At 37.3% G+C, this 22,141-nt stretch overlaps 1 protein-coding gene across 2 annotated transcripts in view; it reads left to right on the top strand.

The window, feature by feature from the left end:
• Positions 1 to 20,119, top strand: part of SERPINI1 (serpin family I member 1) — a 68,482-nt gene extending 48,363 nt beyond the window's left edge. The window contains exons 6-9 of one of the 2 annotated variants that reach the window (XM_027112428.1): positions 4,721 to 4,818; positions 17,878 to 17,964; positions 19,343 to 19,432; positions 19,791 to 20,119. In XM_027112428.1, the coding sequence (XP_026968229.1) occupies positions 4,721 to 4,818; positions 17,878 to 17,964; positions 19,343 to 19,432; positions 19,791 to 19,867 (352 nt within the window). In that variant the 3' untranslated portion in view covers positions 19,868 to 20,119. The remainder of the gene's footprint in view (positions 1 to 4,720; positions 4,819 to 17,877; positions 17,965 to 19,342; positions 19,433 to 19,790) is intronic. The other variant, XM_027112438.1, reaches the window with a different exon arrangement.
• The last annotated feature ends 2,022 nt before the right edge of the window (positions 20,120 to 22,141 follow it).

The following is a 22,141-nucleotide window of genomic DNA, read 5'->3' as shown; positions in this document are numbered from 1 at the left end:
AAAAAAAAAAAAAAAAAAAAAATTGAATTACTAAAACCTCATTGACTCATTCATATTTATTCTAATTTCAGGAATTGTCATTTAAAATTACATCTTATATGAATGCTTATTTTTCCAAAACTTAGCTGATGTCTGCTACGTTATGTTAATGAAGGAGAGCTATTTGGAACTGTAGACATTTTTGGCTAGAAATATGCATATATTGATGCATTATGTTAATGTAGTTCATAATATACAGCCATATACAGTATATAGCCATAGACTTCTCAGTCTACATATAAAAATTAAGGTAATCAGAGTCCAAATGTTTTTTCTTTTTAGCTAAGGTATTTAGCTTGCATAACTTACCATGGCAATACATTTATGTAGAAAGATTTCACTGTAAGTCTATTCTCAAGGAGAGGTAGCCAATGAACATCTAACATACAAAACTAGGGTTTTTTTTTTAATATATGATAATTGACATCTACATATTTAATATATGAACAATATATCTTAACTCTAAAAGAACAATTTACTTTTAAATATTAATAATTAGATGTAAATAACTAAATCAGATTTAAACCTTCATCCAGTGACCTTTTATCATTATTTTGTATTTTTCCCTTGCATTTTTGTAAGGAATTCTTTTTGATAATATGAGAAATTCAGTAGAGAGTTAATGCTTCTTTTATTAAATTCTATGAATTGACTGCAGCATCTCCAAATGCCTTAATTCTGTAGGGATGCAAAATTATTTAAGAGTATTTTAAAAGAATTCTAAAGGAATGTTTATTAAGTATCACATATTGTAATTCAACCACATTCACTAGAAAATGTGGCCTTCGGGTCCTGTCCACTGAGAAACTGAATGCGGCAGCAGAAGAAAATTAAATTTTCATTCTCTAAGAGATACTCTTCAATTATGAAAGAGTTTAGCTTGCTTGCTCATATTAATGCCTGTTACTAAACTAGGCATGGTTAATTACCATGTATCCATTTCTCCAGGAGTTCCATGAATTCTCCTTCTGCATGGCTAATGCATAGAGTGGGAGGCTAAGTAGCTAGATAAGATAAATTTGGTGTCCCTTTTTAAGAGATTGAGTGTTTCCAAATACCGATGTGTTGGTAATAATCAATGGGAACTATCCACCCCTCCATTTTACAGCATTAGGACCCACCAAATGTTCAGTGAAGGAAGTGATTTATGTGACTCAATTTTAGCAAAGGTAAAAGTTTTCTAATAGTTGTGCTCCAGCTTTACTCAAGTGTCTGTCTGAAAGGGTTTGTATAGTTTTTTCACATGGAGACATTACTCTAAGAATGCAACTGTGCATTTCTGAATTTGACCACATTCTTGTCCTACTTCACAGGTACTTTTGCTTTCTATTATACCAGATTTTATACAAGTTGCTTTAAAATACTTTCCCTTAAGAGGCATAGGGTACTTGGGGGGAGGGGGAGGGGGGGAAAGGCAATTACTTTTGTATTAATATTTTTTCCCCTGAACAGTAAATCCTACAGGAATCAGTTGCTGAATTGAAATTGTATTTTTATCCAAAATACAAGAATCTATTCAGAAGAGGGTAAGATTGCTATTTCTATGTGATATCACCAAATCCAGTGGAATACCACAAGATTTATGCACAGTCATACATCTCTAAGATTTAAATGAGATTGCCAAATATTCTTCCAATTTATCCATGGTAGAAAATTTATCCATGGTAGAAAAAATAGTTTGGCTAATATGTAAAAGTATATATTATATATATATATATATATATATATAATATATGTAAAATATCTAAAAAGCACTTTAGAATGATGCCTGCCATAAAGTAAGCATCATATAATTATTATCTAATATTACTGTTTTTGTTTATTTTTAAGTCCTAGTATTTATCTTTTGTTAATCAATCTTTTTATATACTTTTCCCTAAGTAGGATTTTTTTAAACTTGGTTCTAATGAAATTACCCTCTTCATTGTATATTCTTACTTTTCAGTCTTACTGATACAGCTTAGGTATAAAAAGATCTTTCTATTGATAAAATAAAAATGAAATCTCTAATACTTGGAATGCAGATGTACCTGGCCGTAGTATCTTTCCACTCTTACCTTTGTAGTCTTAGGTTTTTCATTTGTGATCAGAGTACTAGAAATCAAAGGGTAAGTGTTCTCTATTTTGTAACCAGAAACCATCCTGCTATTTTGAAGTGACTGTCTACTAATAAAGCACTTCAGTTTCATGTCTGTTAAAGAAAACCAGTGCATAAGCCATCTGATTTTATTTTTTATCATGAGTGCTTTTATTAGGCTTTTCTTCAAAGAATTTGATTAATTCTTACACATTTTTATAAATCTCCTTATGTGTAATATATATTTGTTCTTTTCTAACACTTGCTCCACACGGTCCCTGCTTAGTCTCCGATGCTTCTGCCCTCCGCATACCTCTTTATTCAGATAGAAAATTGCAAATACAAGATTACGTCAAATGCCTTCACAAAAACAGCCATGACTTTTGGTTTTAAAAAAGTAGCATTGTGGCTCTTTATTTTTAAAATCAGTGGGTGAAATGTAAAATCTTCCTGTAGTTTGTTTGTTTTTAAATAAGCCATTGTTGGAATTATAGTGATTAAGGGTGGGAGGACTTCGCAGTCAGAAAGATCTCAGTTCATATCTTTATTCTGCCACCTACTAGCTGTGTGATTAGGGAAGTTGTTTAGCTTTACTGAACTTCAGTTTGTTCTTCTGTGGAACAGAGGTAACAATACCTGTCTCATAGGATTGTGTGAGATTATCACAGGGTTGATTAAATGAGATACTAGACATAAAAGGATTTGCATAGTGCCTGGGACATAGTAAACACTCAGTATATGGGAGATGATAATGATTATTTATATTAATATTAGTCTATATAAAGAGGAAAGAGAGAGTATATGGATAATAGCTATTTTTTAATAGTTTGATAAGGAACAAAGACAAGGAATGGATAAGTGGAAATTGTTTACATCTTGTCTTCAACTTTAAACAAACACTCTCGCGGACACCTAGATTTTATTTTACTTCACCCTACGTATGTGGTCTTATGCCAGATACTACAAATATTAAAATGAAAAAAACACTAGATCTGACAAATTTACAGTTAAAGTAGCAGAGATTAGTATACCTATTTAATCAAATTACTCCACCACTACTAAAATGCAAATATTCAACACCTTAACATCGATAATAATGTGAATGTTACACATAACTGCAATATGGTAAGTACTCTTAACATATCTGCCCTTTACTGCATGCCTCCTACAAGCCAGCATCATCCTAAGATGTTTAGAAAACTTATTTAATCCCCTCAACAATACTTTGAAGTAGGCATTATTATTGCCATTTTCCATATGCCAAAACCAAGGTTCAGAAATTAGAGAACTTGCCCAAATTCAATCTAGCTAAAATATCATTGTCACCTAAACAGCCTAAAAAGTGTGAAACAAACCAAGCTGCTTTTAAGAAGTAAAAAGAACCCTTACTGAAATCTTCCTTCACTTTCTTATTTTAGGTAGATCAGGATATATATACTACTATCTGGATCCACATCCCAACTCCGCCACTTACTAGCTGTATGAACTCGGTCAAGTTATTCCATTTCTCTGCTGCTCAGTTTCTTCAAATATTAACTGAGGATAATAATACCTACCTCAAAGAGCTGTAGTGATATTTAAATTAATCTGTTTTTGTTAAATTAATCTGTTTTATATTGTTGGAACAGTTCCTATTATATAGTAAGCTACATATGTGACCAATAAACAAACAAATAAATAACAAAGCACACAGAGAAAACACTTTAAGAATTCATTCAAGTCACTGAATATATTCTCCAATGTATTTCCCTACTCATCCCCCTTTTCTACTTTCACAGTCAATACCCGCTTTTTGTGGAAAACAAAATAAACAATGGTAGGTGCAAGTTAAAGTGTAAGATAAAAATAGTACTTATTTTTAAATAGTACTTAAATAGTATCTATTTTAAAATAGATAAAATTTAGTACTTAGTCTAATATGTTTGTTATACTTTTACTCATCTGTTGGTTTTCCCCTGATTATTCCTCTTGGTGTCTGAGTCTTGTTTATAGCAATCATTCTCTTTTCATTCTTCTTAAAACCAGACATCAGAAATGATGCTAAAGTAATGTTTAGTGACTATTACAGACTTAGCTTTTTTAAGGACACAGCCCATTGCCTAAAAACTTATGTTTATGATCTGTATTGATTAGGAGGCAACATCTTTTAAAAAAGGAAATATTTAGTTCTAACCAGTTTTTCACTTTTTATAAAAAAGTAATAAAAGCCTTTGCTTTTAAAAACTGCACTTGTTAATACAGCCATGCTCGGTCCATATCTTTCACTGGAAAGATGGGTGATACAATTCATTGGTTTGATACAATCTCATTGGGAGAGATTCCATATTAAGACCAATCTGGCTTCCTACTTAATAATTTAATACTATTCTGTTATGTTATTCTTTTCGATGCTCCATTTTTTTACAATGACAATCAAATACTACTTATAGTCAAAATCCAGTTTTAGTATAATTTACCCTCTATAAAACAGACTTTTAAAAATCAACATATCTAACATTTTATTCCTGTCCCAGGTAGCAGGGTAACTAAATACTTTTTAAAGGCTGTAACTAAATACTTTTAAAATGCTGTAACTAAATACTTTTTCCCCTCTGTGTTCTCCAGGTTCACAGTGGAACAGGAAATTGATTTAAAACATGTTCTGAAGGCTCTTGGAATAACTGAAGTTTTCATCAAAAATGCAAATTTGACAGCCTTGTCTGGTAGGAAATAAACACCAATTAAAAAAAAATGTTATTCCATAAAGTTTTTTTAAAATGATGGTGGTGAAACCTCTATTTATTAAGGAGTTCTGAGGTAAAATATAGTTATCAGTTGCCAGATAAATATAAGAAATATATTTAACTTCTACAAGCAAAACTATAAATACAGTCACAACATTGTTTGTATTATTCTGCTCCATGTCTATCTTTGATAGCAGATTATATTCTCCAGAAGACCTGTCTTAGGCATCTTTGAATTCCCCATCACATCTGACAGAATGCCTTGTAGAGCAGATAATCAATAAATGTATTGATTGAATATCTCAATATGTTCGGTTATAATAAATCATATGGGAAAGAAAGAAGGAAGAGAGGATACATGAGTGCCTGCTGTGAGAACGAGATGCTTTTAAAAAGAACACCTGTGAGATGATGTAAATATTATCTTAAGTCTTCAATAAAGAACAGTGGTTTTGAAGAAGTAGCTTCAAAATATACTTGACATATCGGGTGTTGAGTAATTTATTTAAAATATCCCAAGGGAAAACAACCAGTTAAATTATTTGATTCAGATGCCCTAATTTGGTCAGGATAAAAATCTTACCATATTAGGAACATTAAAGTACTTAGAAATGTACAATCCTTTTGGAAATATTTTTAAAGCAGCTAATCCCAAGACATGTATTGAATTAAGGTACCTGTGAGTGTAAGATTTAGTTAGCTTAGCTAATGATAATTTTCATCATTTCTATAGAACATGGGAAATAAAACAGTATGTTTTCTGATGAGATAAAGACAGACTGATATCAAGATAAAACAAGAGTTCAGAGCCCTAGGAGCTTGGATGTGAGCCATGAAGGTAGAATAAATGGAGATTCAAAGGGTAATGGGTACATTGTACTTGAGGCAGAAATATATATATATTTGTGGTTCAAGCACAGGATAATTTAAAATTCTTATGCTCCTTTCCTTAGGAATTCAACAAATGCTATATTGGCCAAATTCCAACTAAATAATGATATTTTGCTTTCTTACCATGGCTCTGTTTTCAGTTTGATTAGAGATTCCTCAGTGTGTCACCCAAACGTTTAGGCAGTTATCTCACACACATAGAATATTTACTGCTTTTCGGTCCTGAAGGAGTATCACTGCAGTGGCAAATCAATTATTGTGGTCAGTGTAGGTCAACTTTTTTGACATATCTGGAAGGTTTATAAGGTAATATTTAATTGCCTTTACTATGTACAGAGACAATAGGGCATAAATGTACATATGAGTGCAGATTTGAAATCACACTAGGCTCTTTCAGAGTTCATAGTCTATAGCGGAAAGTCTTTGCTCTTTGATCAAGCCTCCATCAGACCTGAATCCTTCTCAGCATCTTGCTCACAGCTGCATTCCCAGTACCTGGTCATCCTCAAACACTACCCAGTTCAGGTCTTCAGGATAACTGATCTAAAACCAGCTTCTCAAGTTTTCAGTGGGAATTCTTTGATTCTTAAATTTCTAGTTTTGCCACAGTCTTAGAAGTCCCGGCATGCCAGCTACCTCAACCGATACGGTCTTCATTCTCTTTCTCTCTCTCTTTCACTCACACACACACATATACACAAATACATACATTACTTTATGAATCATTCATTCAAGAACTTTCTAGTGACACAGCTGTAAAACTTTCCTCTCTGCTTCCTCTAAATTCAATAGCCTTTATTCCCTGCATTATTTTGGGGCACCGTATGCTCTGCCTTACATGATTGGTGTCCTGTTCACATGTATACTTCTTTGCCTCCCCAAATTACATGAAAACCTTGATGATTAAAGTGTTTATGACACTCAGTAACCCCACAAGTACCCAGGAAAATTATTAGCATGTATTTGGTTATTACTTTCTACTTTAGTGAGAATTTTCATGGTGTTTAGGATATACAGATTAATTCTATTCAATGCCATGTCTATTCCTTTCATTTAACAACTCTTTGTGAGGCAGATAGTGTGAGCAAAGTACTAGGTCATAAAAATGAAGAAATAATTAAGATATCCTACCTGTTCTGAAGAAGCACATAGACTCGTGGGGAGAAAGACATAAACAGCTGGATTTAATAAAAGGAAGAGTGATAGAAATGTATTATTGCAGTAGTGGTTCTTAACCAGGACAATTGCCCTTCAGGGAACATTTGACAATAGCTGGAGACCTTTTTGGTTGTCACAATTAGGGAGAGCTACTGCCATCTACTGGGTGGAGGCCAGGGATGCTTCTACATCCCTGTGATCTACACTGCACAAGACAGCTTCCATGACAAAGAATTATCCAGCCCAAAATTTCTATAGCAATGAGTTGAGAAACTCTGTACTAGAGAAAGCATTACGGAAGCAGAAAGGAAAAAAATCAAAGGGGAGAATGGGAGGGAGCATATTGGGTCAAAAGATGGAGGAAGAGACTATATGTATTTTTCTTCTTTCTATTTTCATATTGAGGTAAAATTGGTAGCTAACATTACATAAGTTTCAGGTGTACAACACAATTTGCTATTTGTATGCACTACAAAGTGATCACCACTGTTAAGTCTAGTTACCGTCTGTCACTGTACAATTGACCTACTTCACCAATTTTGCCCACCCCCTTCCTCTGGTAAACTTCTCCTCTGGTAACCACCAATCTATTCTCTGTATCTCCATTTTAATGGGTCTTTTTCTGGGGTTTTGTCTTGTTCTTTCATTTGGAATACACTCCTCTGCTCCCTCATTCTGCTGGACTCTCTGTGTTTGTTTCTATGAATTAAGCGAAACAGGTGCCTCTCCCAGTCTTGATGAAATGACCACGTGTAGGAGATGAACCTTATTGTTCAACCTTTCCCCAGCTCTTGGTTGACTCCTGAACCCTTGTGATTGTCTAAGTAGCCTGGTTAATACTTGATAAATCCCAGGTGTGGACAGTGTGTGAAGACCCAGCAGTGTTCCAATAAGACGGATCTCAGTCAGCACCTGGTTTTAGGCTGATTAGAAGCCAGCTCTTCAGGCAGCAGCTTTTAAAGTATGCAAATCCATGCAGCCCTGTGGGTCCACAATTACAAACCCTGCTGACTTCCAGGCCAGACCTGAACATGTTCCTGCGTGACAGTTTGCAAAAATCAGGGTTTCACATGAATGAATAAACTCTGGGGAGGTACCAGTAAGTTGTGGCGAGGCCAAGGGAGGGCTGAAGGATGGTATCTCCCTGCCTACGTTCCCTGCGAGCTCCTCTGTAGCCCCTAGATGTGTAACAAACCTGTAGCCTGTCCCTCGGGTTGCAGCTCCAAGACAAGGAAATGGACCTTTTTCACAGACAGACTGGGGATGGTTTTAGTCTGCTGTCTGTGCAGTGCCCCGGGGGGTGAGAGCCTGCACAGAACTGTTTCTCTGATTGTCACAGTCCTTTGGGGCCGAGAAATGCAAGCCCCTCTGACCACCAGGGCCAGACAATCAAGGGGCGCCCCCTGTGTGGACTGTGCTCACCCCCAGCTTTAGCGATGCAGGTGAAGAGCATTGGGGGTAGGGCACACCCTTGCCTCTAGCGAGGGAGAGCAAGAGCGCTGGGAATGGGGCACACCCAAGGCTATAGCAAGGCTATGCTTGTGTGTGCCCACCTGCACTAGCAAGGTATAGGGAGAGTGCAAAAACGGCGCTCACCCATGCCTCTGTCCCCAAAGAAAGTCCCAACTTGTCCCTGCCCCTCCAGCAGATGCTTTAAGATTAGCAAATGAACCTCCTTCACATATGGTCCAGGCACTTCTCTAACTGCTGCCTTTGTACTGGGTCCTGGGATGAGTGAGACAGTGTGCAAGTCCTTTCAAAGGAGTATCTCAGGTCTCTACCCTGGGTGGCCTGGACATAAACCTCTTAGGTTTCCAAAGCCAGATGTTTTGGGGACCTCGTGTTCCCAGTGCAGGTCCCTAGGGTTGGGGTGCCCAACGTGGGGCACAAATACCTTGCTCCTCAGGGTGTAGCTCTGGACCTATGAGATCCCTCCCTGTTGGAGGTCTCTGCACAGGGGCATGGAGTTTTTGGTGGGACTGACCCTCTGCATCTCCTGCCATGAGGCCCTTCTATCCTTTGTTGTGCCTCCAGTTGGTCAGCTAATTATTAGTTCTTTTTCAACACTCGTTCCATATGTAGCTTTAGGTTTGGTGTGTCTGTGGGAGGAGTGAGCTCAGGATCTTTGTACACCACCACCTTAGATCACCCCCCTCATAAGCATGTATTTAAGCTTCTAAATGTGTGGAACATTTTTGAACAACATCTTAGAAAATGATAGAAGTGGTTGCCTCGAGAATACTGGACAGAGGCTCTTAGATGAGAGAAGGGGTTTCGTTTCATAGACCACTGTGTACTGCTTGGAAATTTACCTTGTGTATGTATTCCTTCTTTAATTAAAAGCCTTATGTAAAAACTGGGGAAATCTTTTAAAAATAACATTATTAGTAGAATTTGAAAACTCGAAAGTACCCAGAAACCAATTCAGTACTATTGGGACACTACTACATTCTAAAATCATGTAATGAGATTTTTATCTTTCTTTAAAAATAGTTAATGTGATTCAGCAGTGGACCAAAAATACCCTACATGACATTCTCTTGCTTCTGAAAAACGGAATGACTTGAGAGTCTTTTGCTAAGACCTCTTGAATCCATGCTTTCATTTTCTGTTCCATGGCATCTACTTTCATTTCAGACTCTCATTACTGCTGCTCTAGACTATTTCAATAGCCTCCTAAATGATTTCCAATCTCTCTACCATCTAATCTGTCTTATCTACCACTGCCAAGATTAATCACCTTAAAACTCACCCTCTGATCATTCCAGCTCCTGTTCAGAGCCTCCCTTCGGTCTGCTGTGCACCGTCCACTGCTCGGCAGGGCGTTCAGACCTCAGCTCCGTCCAGCCTCATCTCTGGCTGATTCCTTACACACAGCGTGTGCTCCAGCCAAACTGAACATTCGCTCTGCACCTCACATCCCCCCAGCCCTCATCTTTATGAAATTTCTCCCACCTGAAATACCTTTTGAACTGAGCCTCATGTCAAACATCTCCAACTTTATTAAGCCACCATGATTACACCAACGAGAAGTAATCACTCCTTTTTAAATACTACAATATTCTACTATTTTTCTTATGCCACATACCACATTTAATTTCATATTATCATTATTTATGTATTGGATATCTCCCACCAGAATTTAAACTTCCACATAATTGATCCTTATGTGTGTTTAAGAAGCACCCAGCACGTGCTTTCTGCTTCGTACTCCCTGAATGAACAAATGAGATGCTCTGTATTTATTGTGTTTATTTTTTCACCTCACTTTGATGTCCATTGCTTTTGACGCTAAATTCCATGAACGTAAAACATAGTAAAGACTCATGCGATAAACATGGAATCTAGAGAGTGCTGAGAATCATTTTCTTCTCAGGCTCTATTTAAAATGCTCATCTAGTTGCAGCGAAGATCCTGTTATAGAGTAGGGCTATTTTTGTAAGGGAAATGAAGGACCATCAGCATTTGGATTAATAGATAATCCTCTTGGAAGGTGTAAGGGGAAAGAGAGAGTACTAAATCCTTCAGCACGAAGTATGAGCTTTAATAAAGGAGCCAATGAAATAAAGGAATTAAGAAGACACAGCAAAAGCCATATTCAGGTCAGACTCGAGCGCTTAGATTTATGCTGGACTGACTCTTACATCCTGCCCTTGTTTGTTCTCTTTCTCCTTCTACCTGTAAGTCAGAGAGCTGTCTTTCTCTTCCAGCACCGTAATTCCAGTTCTACCCCACTTTCTTGCTTGGACTGTTGCAACAGCTGACACAGTTGATCTTCTTGCCCCCAGCTGATTGCTCATCCAATTCACGCTTTACAGCTGCTGCCACCGATATCTTCTAAAATCAAAGCCGTCATGTCCTGTTACTTGTGGCCAAAGCCCGGGCTCTCTAGCATCATGGTCCAAGCTCTTAAAATCAAGCACATTCCCTGCCACTCCCCTCCTCCTTCTAGCCCCAGCTTCAGTTGGACCTTCAGGTCCTCACCGCTGCTTCTCTCACTTTGCAGATATAATTCTCTGTTTGGAATGCCCTTGTCCCCTTCTCTGACTTTCACTCTTCCACTTATTCTTCAAGAACCAGTCCAAATGTCAGCATCCCTGAGAAGCTTCCCCTGACGTCCTGCCCTTCCTAGATGGTTTACTTTCCCTTATCTGGATTCGGATGGTGCAAAGTGCTCTCACAAGTTCTACTTTTTCCTTGGATTGTTTGTTCTTATACCTGTCACTGAGCTCGGAGCCCCTCAGAAGCCTGGACTGTGTCATAGACATCTTTCTGTCCTCAGAGCCCAGCATGGTGTGGGGAGCAGGATAGATGCTGGGTGGGTGCGTGCCCTGAGAAGATGGTGCTGGGCTCTGCCTTGCTCCAAGTTGCGGGCTTCTCTCAAGCCTCTGGCCCTCCTCAGTCCCCATGCTCCAGCCACACAGGCTTTTTCTGGGTCCTTGAACACACCTGGCTTGTATCTGCCTCTGCACCAGCCTTTCCCGCCAGTCTGCCTGGGACTGGCTCCTCTGTATTCTTTAGGTCTCAGCTCAGATTAACCTTCTCAGACAAGCCTTTCCTAACATCCAATGTCAAGTAGCTCCTCTTCCCTTCCCTAGTCACCAGCCAACCCATCACTTTATATTATTTCTTATACTTACCATACGCTGAAACTGTGGTCATTTATTGATTTGCTTTTTTTTTTTTTTTTTTTTGCGGGACGCGGGGCCCTCACTGTTGTGGCCTCTCCCGTTGCGGAGCACAGGCTCCGGACGCGCAGGCTCAGCGGCCATGGCTCACGGGCCCAGCCGCTCCGCGGCATGTGGTATCCTCCTGGACCGGGGCACGAACCCGTGTCCCCTGCATCGGCAGGCGGACTCTCAACCACTGCGCCACCAGGGAAGCCCTGATTTGCTTTTTTATTGTCCTTGTTATTTAATGTCTTCGCTCCCCCATCCGGAAGGAACTATTTAGCTCACCATAGTATACCCAGGGCATCAACAATGTCAGGCACATAGGAGGTCCTCAGTACATGAATAAATGAATGAGTGAATAAATGAATGCATATTTGCTGGTCTATAACAAAATGTATGCAGAGAAGCAAATAAGCAAACACTATTCCTACCTTGAAGGAGCTCAAATTCTAAAAACCTTTCGAAAGTTCATGGGTGGGGCCAAAGCTAAAAGTATTTTAGCAACTAAAGTACAGAGACAGAGACATTTTTGGTATCCTAGGGTTCTGTTATGGAACTCCGTTCATTCTGTTATTTTAAGCATGTCCTTGGTGATGCAGAAATCCATTAAAACTGGCTGATTAGGAACAGTGCCACAAAGGAAGTAGTGGCATACTCTTGCATGATGGCCATCTGGCCAGCGTTATGTCAATCACAGGTACTTAGAGCCTTTGGTGCCCTGCACGATACCTCATACGAGCAGGGTACTTGATAAATATTTGCTCAGTGACTGAATGAATGCCTTAGTATTCGGCCTTGCTTTTTTCAGAAGAGCTTGAATTACTGCCCAGCTCTTCTCTGGGGAACCTAGGGTTTGCTGGCACTGTTTCCATCTTATCCATTGTGAAAAGCCTTGCTCCACGCTGCCTGGAGAAAAGTAGGACCAGTTATTTGGCGGCAATGTCTGCTGTGGCCAGAAGAAGAAGACTGCTTGGGACCAGTGTGTGGGTTTTTTTTTTTTTGGTAGTTCTGTTTGCCATTGATTGATTTATTTCCATTTTTAGAGAATAGTTAACTTTTCTCTAACAAATAAGACAAACTCATCAGTGTAAATCTCTTTAACTCCCCTCATATTATGATTCCTTGAATACCTGAGTGCGTACTTGGTGGCTGGAAGTGTGCAAGGAACTGGGGACAGGGAGAGGAGATAAATAGGACAGGAGGGTCCAGGCCCTCAGGGAATAAGTGCAAGGCAGGAAAGATGGCCTTGATTGACATATAATTACACAAGAATGAGCAATACTGGAGGCCAAACATAGAAGCTATGAACTTGCCTGTATTCCTGTATGATCTGATCTCCTTCTAAGATGTGGCAGCAGACACATTCTTGCTTAAACTACTTTCAGCTTATATTTTATTTTAATGTGACAGCTTGAAGTTTGTGCCTAGAGAAAAAAGTTTCATTTTCTTTTGTTCCCTCAGTGTTCATGATGTGATTTCTTACTTGTTACGTTTTCTCCTACTTGTACATCCAAAGGGGTGGTGTTTTGCTGAAGGTTAAGCGTTGTGAAGTCTTGTTTACAACTGGAGACATTTGCTGTCCTTGGTGTAGCAGTTAGTCACCCCCAGGAGTTGGAACATTGGATTCAATCTTTATTTTGCTGTCTTTGAAATATATATGATGACAGTGGTCTGTTAGATCCCATTCCCCTTGCTCTTCTACTCAATTAGATTTTTAAGTTTTCTAGTGTGTGTGTGGTTTTTGTATTCTTTCTCTCTCTGGGGCTGTTTTCCATCAATTTTCCTAGACCATCTACTTAGTTAGTGTCACATATTTTATTTATTACAAGAATAAACTATAGCCATAATTGTGAACAGAATTGTGGTCGTGGTGCCCACAGAGTGACAACACCCAAAGTCTTACAATATGAAATAACTAACACCTTTCATTCAACAGTTACTAAATGTTGGGTTAACTACTGGAAAATTACACGTTACCAGCAAACTCCCTCTACTTAGGTTAGTTCATTCATTAAGCTCCCTAAATGCCAGAAGCCAGGGGCACTAGGGGAAGGACACAATCCTTGCCTGAAGGAAGTGGACAGTCCAGGAAGAGAGAGATAGCAATGTGAATATGATACATTATGAAGGCTTAAATAGAATTAGATCGTGGGTTCAGTGGGAAAGAGTGGTCGGTTCTACTTTAGTCGCAGGGTGGGAATCGGGAGAGAGCAGAAAAGTCCTGGTAGGGTTTGAAGCTGAGCCTTAAAAGTAGATTAGGTGTCTCACTGTACAAGGGTTCAGTGAGTTTCTGGGGAAGCAAAGACACAGAAGTGATAAATTGTGGTATGATCAGGCCATTGCCATTCAAATAATCTGGAGCACAGTGTGTAGAGTGAAGAATGCTATTTGGAAGAGGCAGAGGCAACCTCACGGAGGCCCTCATATTACATACTGAGCAGGTGTGTTATATACTGAGGGGGAGATGGGAGGTAGAGCTAGCAGGAGAGGTGATAAAGGGTTTTAAGTAGGGGAGTAGCATAAATTGGTTTGTATTTGATGATCATCCCAGAGGAAGCTTTAATGTGAACGGGAGGCAGTTAGAGTAGTTTTAACTGCTGTGTCATGATACACTGACATCCTCAGAAACTCATTTAAAAAAGTTGTTTGTATGTGTTGCTGGGTTTAATTTTCTGATTTCGAAGAACTTTTACCTCCATATTAATAGGTGAGTTTGGTCTATGATTTTCTTTTCTTAGACAGTCCTTTTTAAATTTTAATAGCAAGTAAGATGACCCAGAGGTGACTTAGATTGCTTTTACTCTCTTTCTAGAGTCTGGAATAGTTTTATCTCAGAAAATTCTGTTGCTAGAAGGTTTGGTTAAAGTTCCCTAGAAAACCATCTAGGCGTGGAGTCTTTAATTTTGAGGATAGGGGAAGATTCTGTCAACTGATTCAACTACTTTAATGGTTACTGGACTATTCATTCTATTTTTTTCCTTGATTCAACTTTATAATTTAAATATTTTTATAAAGTTGTAGTTGATGGCAAATCTTCTATTTCAAAGTTATCTGCATAAAGAAGCATAAGAAACTTGTGGGGAGAGTCAGAAATATTCTTTATCTTATTTGTAGAGGTGGGGTCATAGATATATACATCTATCAAAATTTACCAAATTGTGTATTATAAATAGATACAATGCATAGTAAATAAAGTATACCCTTTAAAGTTAACATTATCTGCAGAAAATTATATAGTATTTTTTGTGATTTTTAAAAATTCTCTTCTGTTATCTTTAGGTATGTTCTACTTTTTTGTCTTAATATTGTTTACGTGGGTAATTTCTCTTTCTTCTTTGTGAATCTCATTATAGGTTTGTCCATTTCATTATCTTTTAAATAACTAGCTCTCTGGGAAGAACCCTCGGCATTCTTGCTTTCTTGATCTTTCTGCCATAATGTCGTGCAGCATCCCTCCCCTCAAAACCGTTCTGTGGAGGTAAATGAGAGCACATGAGAGGTTTGGGGTCTAGAGGAGGGTATACTTGGGGCAGACGCCAGGGTTGAAGGGAGGAGATTCCTTCTTTGAAGGTGCTTAGTACAGTCAGCAAATCAGGCTCAGGGGATATTGGAGGCAGTTTCCTTTGTGCAAATTAATGTGTCTGAAATATCATTCGGTGTTATTGAAAACTCCCCTCAAATTTCTTTTTCTTTTTTTTTTAATAAATTTATTTATTTTTGGCTGCACTGGGTCTTTGTTGCTGCACGCGGGCTTCTCATTGCGGTGGCTTCTCTTGTTGCGGAGCATGGGCTCTAGCTGTGCGGGCTTCAGTAGTTGTGGCACGCGGGCTCAGGAGTTGTGGTTCACGGGCTTAGTTGCTCTGCGGCATGTAGGATCTTCCTGGACCAGGGATTGAATCCGTGTCTCCTGCGTTGGCAGGCGGATTCTTAACCACTGCACCAGCAGCGAAGTTCCTCCCCTCAAATTTCTGAACAGGGCTTACCTGGCAATGTGGACACTCCTTATCCTTTAGGAACTGGGTGCTGTCACTTTCGCATTTAGGGCCATTGATGCATGACTCTACCTTAACTGGCAGGCTGATGAAAATGGGCAGCAGAATCTGAAAATAATATAGCATCTGTTAACTACTAAATAGTTACGTTTTACTGTCTTGGAATTTAGTGTTTGTTTTGCCTACTAAATTAGTTTGACTAGTTACTTAATGCAATTGATATTTTTTCTTTTCATTTGCTAAAAAAGCCTAGTCATCTGGATTTGAGAAAGCTAATTATACTTAATTGTTTGATGTAAAACTTTATTGCTTTTAATTTTTCTTCTGGTTATCAAATGCATTCTAGAAGAAAATATCATAATCTGTGAGATGGACAATTTCATAATGCAGTGCTTCTATCTTAATGCTGAATATGAGCTGAGGAAGGAGTATCCCTATTAAAATATATTCAGAGATGCCACCAGTTTGTCTTGGGGCTTATTCAAAATAAGCAGGTGCTTTGCAACAGGTGTACCAAAAATGTTGTTGAACGTCGTTTTCTATCGGCATCCTCTAATCATGTGTCTTTGAAAGTATTACTAAGTAGTTTAGTGGGAAGTCAATTGTGCTTTTACTAAATAGGGCTGGGCATGAGCAACAAAGTTATCTATCTTAAATTTGAAGTAGACCTCCTGGGATTAGAAAAAAAAAACGGTACAAACTTGAGTAATCCTTTATCTTGCTTCTTGTGCTATTTTCCTTTTTATATATATTGAAGTATCTTCTGTTTGTTTTGTTTTAATCTTGGGGAAAAGTAGGAAACCCAAGACTGAAGGCTATTGTACTGTATGCTTTGCTAGGGCTGCCGTAACAAGGCACCACAGACTGAGTGGCTTAAATAACAGACATTTATTTTGTCACAGTTCTGGAGGCTGGAAGTCCAAGATTAAGCTGTCTTCAGGGTGGATTTCTTATGAGACCTCTCTTCTTGGCTTATAGATTGCCATTTTCTCCCTATGTCTTCCCATGTTGTATTAGTCAGGGTTTTACAGATAAACAGAACCAACAGGATGAATGGATGTACATATATATATATGGAGAGAGATGGATATATGCATTTGCGTGTCTATATATATGTAGAGAGAGAGAGAGAGATTAAGAGATTTATTTTAAGGAATTGGCTTGCACAATTGTGTAGACTTCGGAAATATAAAATCTGCAGGGTAGGTCAGCAGGCCAGAGACACAGGAAGGAGTCTGAAGGCTGGCAAAATTCCTTCTCGCTCAGAGGAAGCTAGTCTTTGTTCTAGTAAAATCTTCATCTGATTGGACGAGGCCCACCCACATGATGAGAGTAATCTGCTTTACTCAAAGTCCACCAACTTTAATGTTAATCTCATCCAGAAAACATCTTTGCAGAAACATCCAGAATAATGTTTGACCAATTATCTGGGCACTGTGGCCAAGCCAAGCTGACACATAAAATTAACCATCATGCCTGGTCTTCCCTCTGTACCTGTCTGTGCCTAAGTTTCCTCTTCTTGTAAAGAAACCAGTCATACTGGATTAGGGCCCACCCGAATGACTCATTTAAATTTAAGACTATCTCCAAATGCAGTCGCATTCTGAAACCTTGTGAGCGCTTCCACATATGAATTTTAGAGAACAAATTCAGCCTGTAACAGCCATTAATTTAAAAGTAAGCATAACTAGAAAGACAATTCAAAGGGAAAGACAGTCCTCCTAATATTAAAAATGTGTTATTTCCTCTGACTTTAGGATAAAGCATGTTTTTGAATCCTCAGATAAACCAATTAATTGGAATGGGAAATAGCTTTTTAATATATTCCTGTTTCTACAACCTAGAAGTCAATTTTGTTTTCCTTTGCCAAGGATATTTCTATTATCACAGTAATTAGAGATTAGAGTTTTAAAAACTTTTTATTCTGGTTATACGTGGATTTCTGTTTTCATTTTATGTTTTGAAATTTCAAGTTAGGGAGAAACATGTAAGAAGTTTTATCCTGAGTTATGAACTAATTTGAGGTTGCTATTAAAAACAGAGCGACGTTTCTGCTTTTCCTGGCAATATAAGAAATAAACGATGGGAAAATTACCAATAAAAATGAAGGAGAAAATCAACAAGAGAATATAAAATAAGGACAAAACAGAAAATACATCTTCAATGGTTCTTTCAAATCATGAATGTAATCTTACAACATTATCTCTTATGTTTTATATCAGTATCTTATATCACTTATATTTCTCAAATCTGTTTAACTAAAGAAAAAGTGCTTCCCTTTCTCTGATACCGAAAAAATGCTTCTGTTATCTCTTTTTTTGCAGATAACAAAGAGATTTTCCTTTCTAAAGCAATTCACAAGTCCTTCATAGAGGTTAATGAAGAAGGTTCAGAAGCTGCTGCTGCTTCAGGTGCCAAATTATTGTTTTCCAAAATCTTCTCACTTTTTTGAGAGTTGTATTTTTAAAGCCATCTTGGGTGGGGAATGGGGATCATTTAGAACTAAGCCAAAAAACTGACCCTGCTCTAACTTAGAAGTCAAGCTAATGATGAACCTGCTAGAATTTTCCAAATAGGATATGAAGCATGCACTCATTTCAGTGCCCCATACAGAGTAACTCCCGTCTCTAATGAGAGGCAGGAGAAGATTGTCAGCTCTGCAGAATAGATTTTCCTGCTGTGCTGCCTGTTTAAATATTTTAAATATATCCCTGCTGCCCAGTTAATCATTTTTCTTTCTACTTAATTATTTTTGGAAGTTAGTTCTTAATTTTGTCAGTGAAGAGCTTTGAGTTTTTAAAAAGCACATGTACAAACAAGAGTGCATGATAGCATGCAATACATAATTTTAAGTTAATAATAAAATAATTATAAATAAAATTCTTTTTAAATTTACCTAAATTACGTGTCCAAAGCAAAATGGTAAATGTCTTTGGTTATTTTGAATGTTCTGACTTCCTTAGTTAAGCAAGAAGGATTTTTCTTTTTTTTTTCATTTGTTTCTTTGGATTTGTTTCAGTATCATGTTCAACAGCCGTCATGAAATTTTGGCAGGATTTTTCCCTTCTCCGGTAAAATGCAACATATCATATTTGCGCAAATTCTTTTTAACTTCTGCATACATTTGTCCATTAAAAGGATCTCATCAGTTAAAATGGTGTTTTCGGGAGGAAATAGAAACAGTAGTCTCAGGCACCGAGAAAGCTTAAAATCTTACATAATTTAATCTTGGCCTTCTCCTGACAACAAATCACCCTGCAGAAAGTATAAAATGATTATCCCACAATAAGGATCTCGAGGGAATTCAATTTCCCAGCTGTAGGAAACACCACTGCATCTCTCCCTGCTGTATTTTCTCTTTAATCACTGCTGTTCTGGCCACTTGCTAGAAGCCTGGTGACTTGCTATGTAAAAATCCCCAATTCATGTAAAAGAAATAATGATTTGAGAATATAAAGAAACTGATTTTTGCTTGTTTGCGGTGTTTTTTTTTCCCCTTTCCTTGACTCAAAGGTCATTTTAGTAAAGCTGTAAGTATTTATCTGAGAATAAAAATTTGTAACATGCAAAATAAATGGTTCTATAGGGAGGGAACTGTGTGTGTGTGTGTATTTGATTTTTTTTAAGATCAAGTAGAAATGTTAACACATTTACAATTTTTCTCTAAGTCTTTAAAATCTTGTTTCGTGTAAATCATTACCTTTGCATTAAACATAGATAGTTTGGAGAAATTACTCATTAGTCCCCGCACATCCACAGACATGTAATTACTTTCTCTCTGCGTTACAGGAATGATTGCAATTAGCAGGATGGCTGTGCTGTATCCGCAAGTTATTGTCGACCATCCATTTTTCTTTCTTATTAGGAACAGGAGAACAGGTAAGTCTGTTATGAGAACAGAACTTTAATAAGCCAAAAAGAAATCATTTTTTTAATTGAAAACATTTTCCACATTATTTATCAGATGTGTTCAAATGATTTTTTAAATGAAAATAATTTACTTACATTTTTATCTTTAGAATTTATGAGTATCCAAGGACACAATACTTATCATTGAATCTTTTACTGCTTGTATATTCAGAAAACTTATAGTTTATTCATAAATCTGAGGTTATTGGAGACCAGTGTTCTTGCTTTCATTTATAATGTACAATTAGAACATTGCTAATTGTAAGCAAGAAGGAAAATAAATATCTTTTGTTCAACTCCTCTTTTGTTCATTCCCAACCCAATGCAGGTACAATCCTATTCATGGGACGAGTCATGCATCCTGAAACCATGAACACCAGTGGGCATGATTTTGAGGAACTTTAAATCATTTTATTTAAATAATAAGGAAAATAGTAACTAAGCACATTATGTTTGCAACTGGTATATATTTGAGACTTGTGTTTTACAATATATCTTAAGATAATACTTAAAATAGCTCCCGATAAAAGCAATGTATGTAAATTATAAGCCAACTTCTCAAGGAATGTTATCCGTATTATTGAGGTAATGATCCTCTCATGTCATTGTGTTTGTTGTGCTAGAATTTAAAATAAAAGTACATAGTGAACGTGTGAACAGCTCTGTTTTTCATTTTAGAAGTTGTAGTATAAAGATACCTCTAGGTGAAATTTGGAAACAATGATGTTTCTGGACATCTTAAGTCTTTTATAATCATGCAGAAACAAAGCACCAAAGTAAATTAGCATCATACACTTATACATAACAAGCAACAACAAGTGAGGTGAAGACAGGTACTCTGCAAAAATTCTAACTGCTGTTTCTCTGAAGACAGTGTATAGTGTAATATAAAAACCTGCACACTGAACATCTTCTGTGTGGCTCCATCAAAAAACTTGTTAGAAAAAAATAGGGCTATGCCAACCCATAGATTATAGCTATAGCTTACTGACTTTGTCTTTAAAGATCATTGGCTTTATAAGGGTGATGTAGACTATGAGCCTGATATATCACCATGTTTTGCTGTGGCAAGTAAAATCTGAACTGTAACGTAGTTCCCAAAAGTCCCCCAATAAGTCAAATGAGCAAATTAATGATAAAAATATGCCCTCTGGTATGTCACCGGAGAGTTAACTAGAAAAACTCTGTTAGTACAGATACTAGAAACTAGCAGATCATAGGCTGAGAGCTGCCCACAGGGATGTTTTTGTTTGTTCTGTGCAAGAGGTTTTCATGTTTTGAACTTGAATGTCTGTAACTGGAATAACACATTCCTTGTTTCCCCATTGGTTACCTGATGGCTTCAGGATGCATTTGTGTTTGAGACCTCTTGAGAGTTGTAATAAGTCCTTTGCATAATATTTTGGTCTTATTTTCTAGTATAAGAGTAGTCGATTCCAATGGGGACAGTGTCAATTTCTTAAGTTCTCCAGTAAATTATTTTGTTATCCTGTGGCTGAAATAATGGCATTCCTTTGGGGGGAAGAAAAAAAAAGAATGGTCTTGTCGTGTTCCATGAATGGAACCAGGTCCATTTATTGCCAAATTTTTGATTCTATGATTAATAATTTCTTAAAAAGTTTGAAACGTTTCAAAATTTAACAGAAACAGTTTGTATGTGACTCTCTTGTGTGTTAGGCATTTTGCTATGGTTTGGAGCTGTTAAGAAGAATTGATATTATTATTAACTTTAATTCTGTTCAGGAGAGTTGTGGTTTGAAGCAACCAGGCCTGATCCTTGACATACTGAATTCTAAACTTGGAGAAAAAACTTGAAAATTTGCATTTTAAACAAGTTCCTTTGGTGATTTTGTTATACACTAAATCTTGAATATTGCTAAAATAAAGGATACAGGTGGAACACTTATACACTAGTTGTTTAAATATGATTAATTTACAGAAAATTAGGTCAATCAATGAAGTATCCTAAATTAGTGCTTCTCAAATTTATGTGTAATGGAATCACTTGGGGATCTTATTAAAAATGCAAATTCTCATTTAGTAGATCTGCAGTGGGACCAGAGATTTTATATTTCTAACAAGTTCCCAGGTGACGCCATGGCTGCTGACCCACGGATTCAGGTTGGTAGCAAAGCTCCACTTAACATAGGTTTACATGTTTGATATTTTTACTTATGGAAACAGAAAAACTGTATAATTTTCATGCAACTTGGAGAGATTCAGGAGTTGGGGTTGTAGTTTACATTAAGAGTGCTATGAATTTATACAAAAAGAAAAAAATGGTTTCACCCTAAAGTTTTTTTTTCTGTTACACATGGAAAAATGCAGACTTCCTCTGCATATTAGAATACTTGAAATACAGTTTTTAAAAATATAAAGACATTTATAGGCAATGCCCATGAAAGAATTTATGAGTATCCAAGGACACAATACTTATCACTGAATCTTTTACTGCTTGTATATTCAGAAGACATATTCATAAAGCTGGGTTATTGGAGACCAGTGTTCTTGTTTTCATTTATAATGTACACAGGTTGGGCTAACTAATGTTGATTCACTATTGATATTCTGAGTTTGTGATGTTCTTTATTACCATATCACTACTTCTTTTTTTTTTTTTTTTTTTGCGGTATGCGGGCCTCTCACTGTTGTGGCCTCTCCTGTTGCGGAGCACAGGCT

Source organism: Aethalodelphis obliquidens, unplaced genomic scaffold, assembly GCF_003676395.1.
Source record: "Aethalodelphis obliquidens isolate GAN/ISIS:26980383/991018 unplaced genomic scaffold, ASM367639v1 scaffold1, whole genome shotgun sequence".
Classification (NCBI taxonomy): Eukaryota; Metazoa; Chordata; class Mammalia; order Artiodactyla; family Delphinidae; genus Aethalodelphis; species Aethalodelphis obliquidens.
Note: the sequence above shows the minus strand (reverse complement) of the source record. Positions and strands in the feature narration are given on the sequence as shown.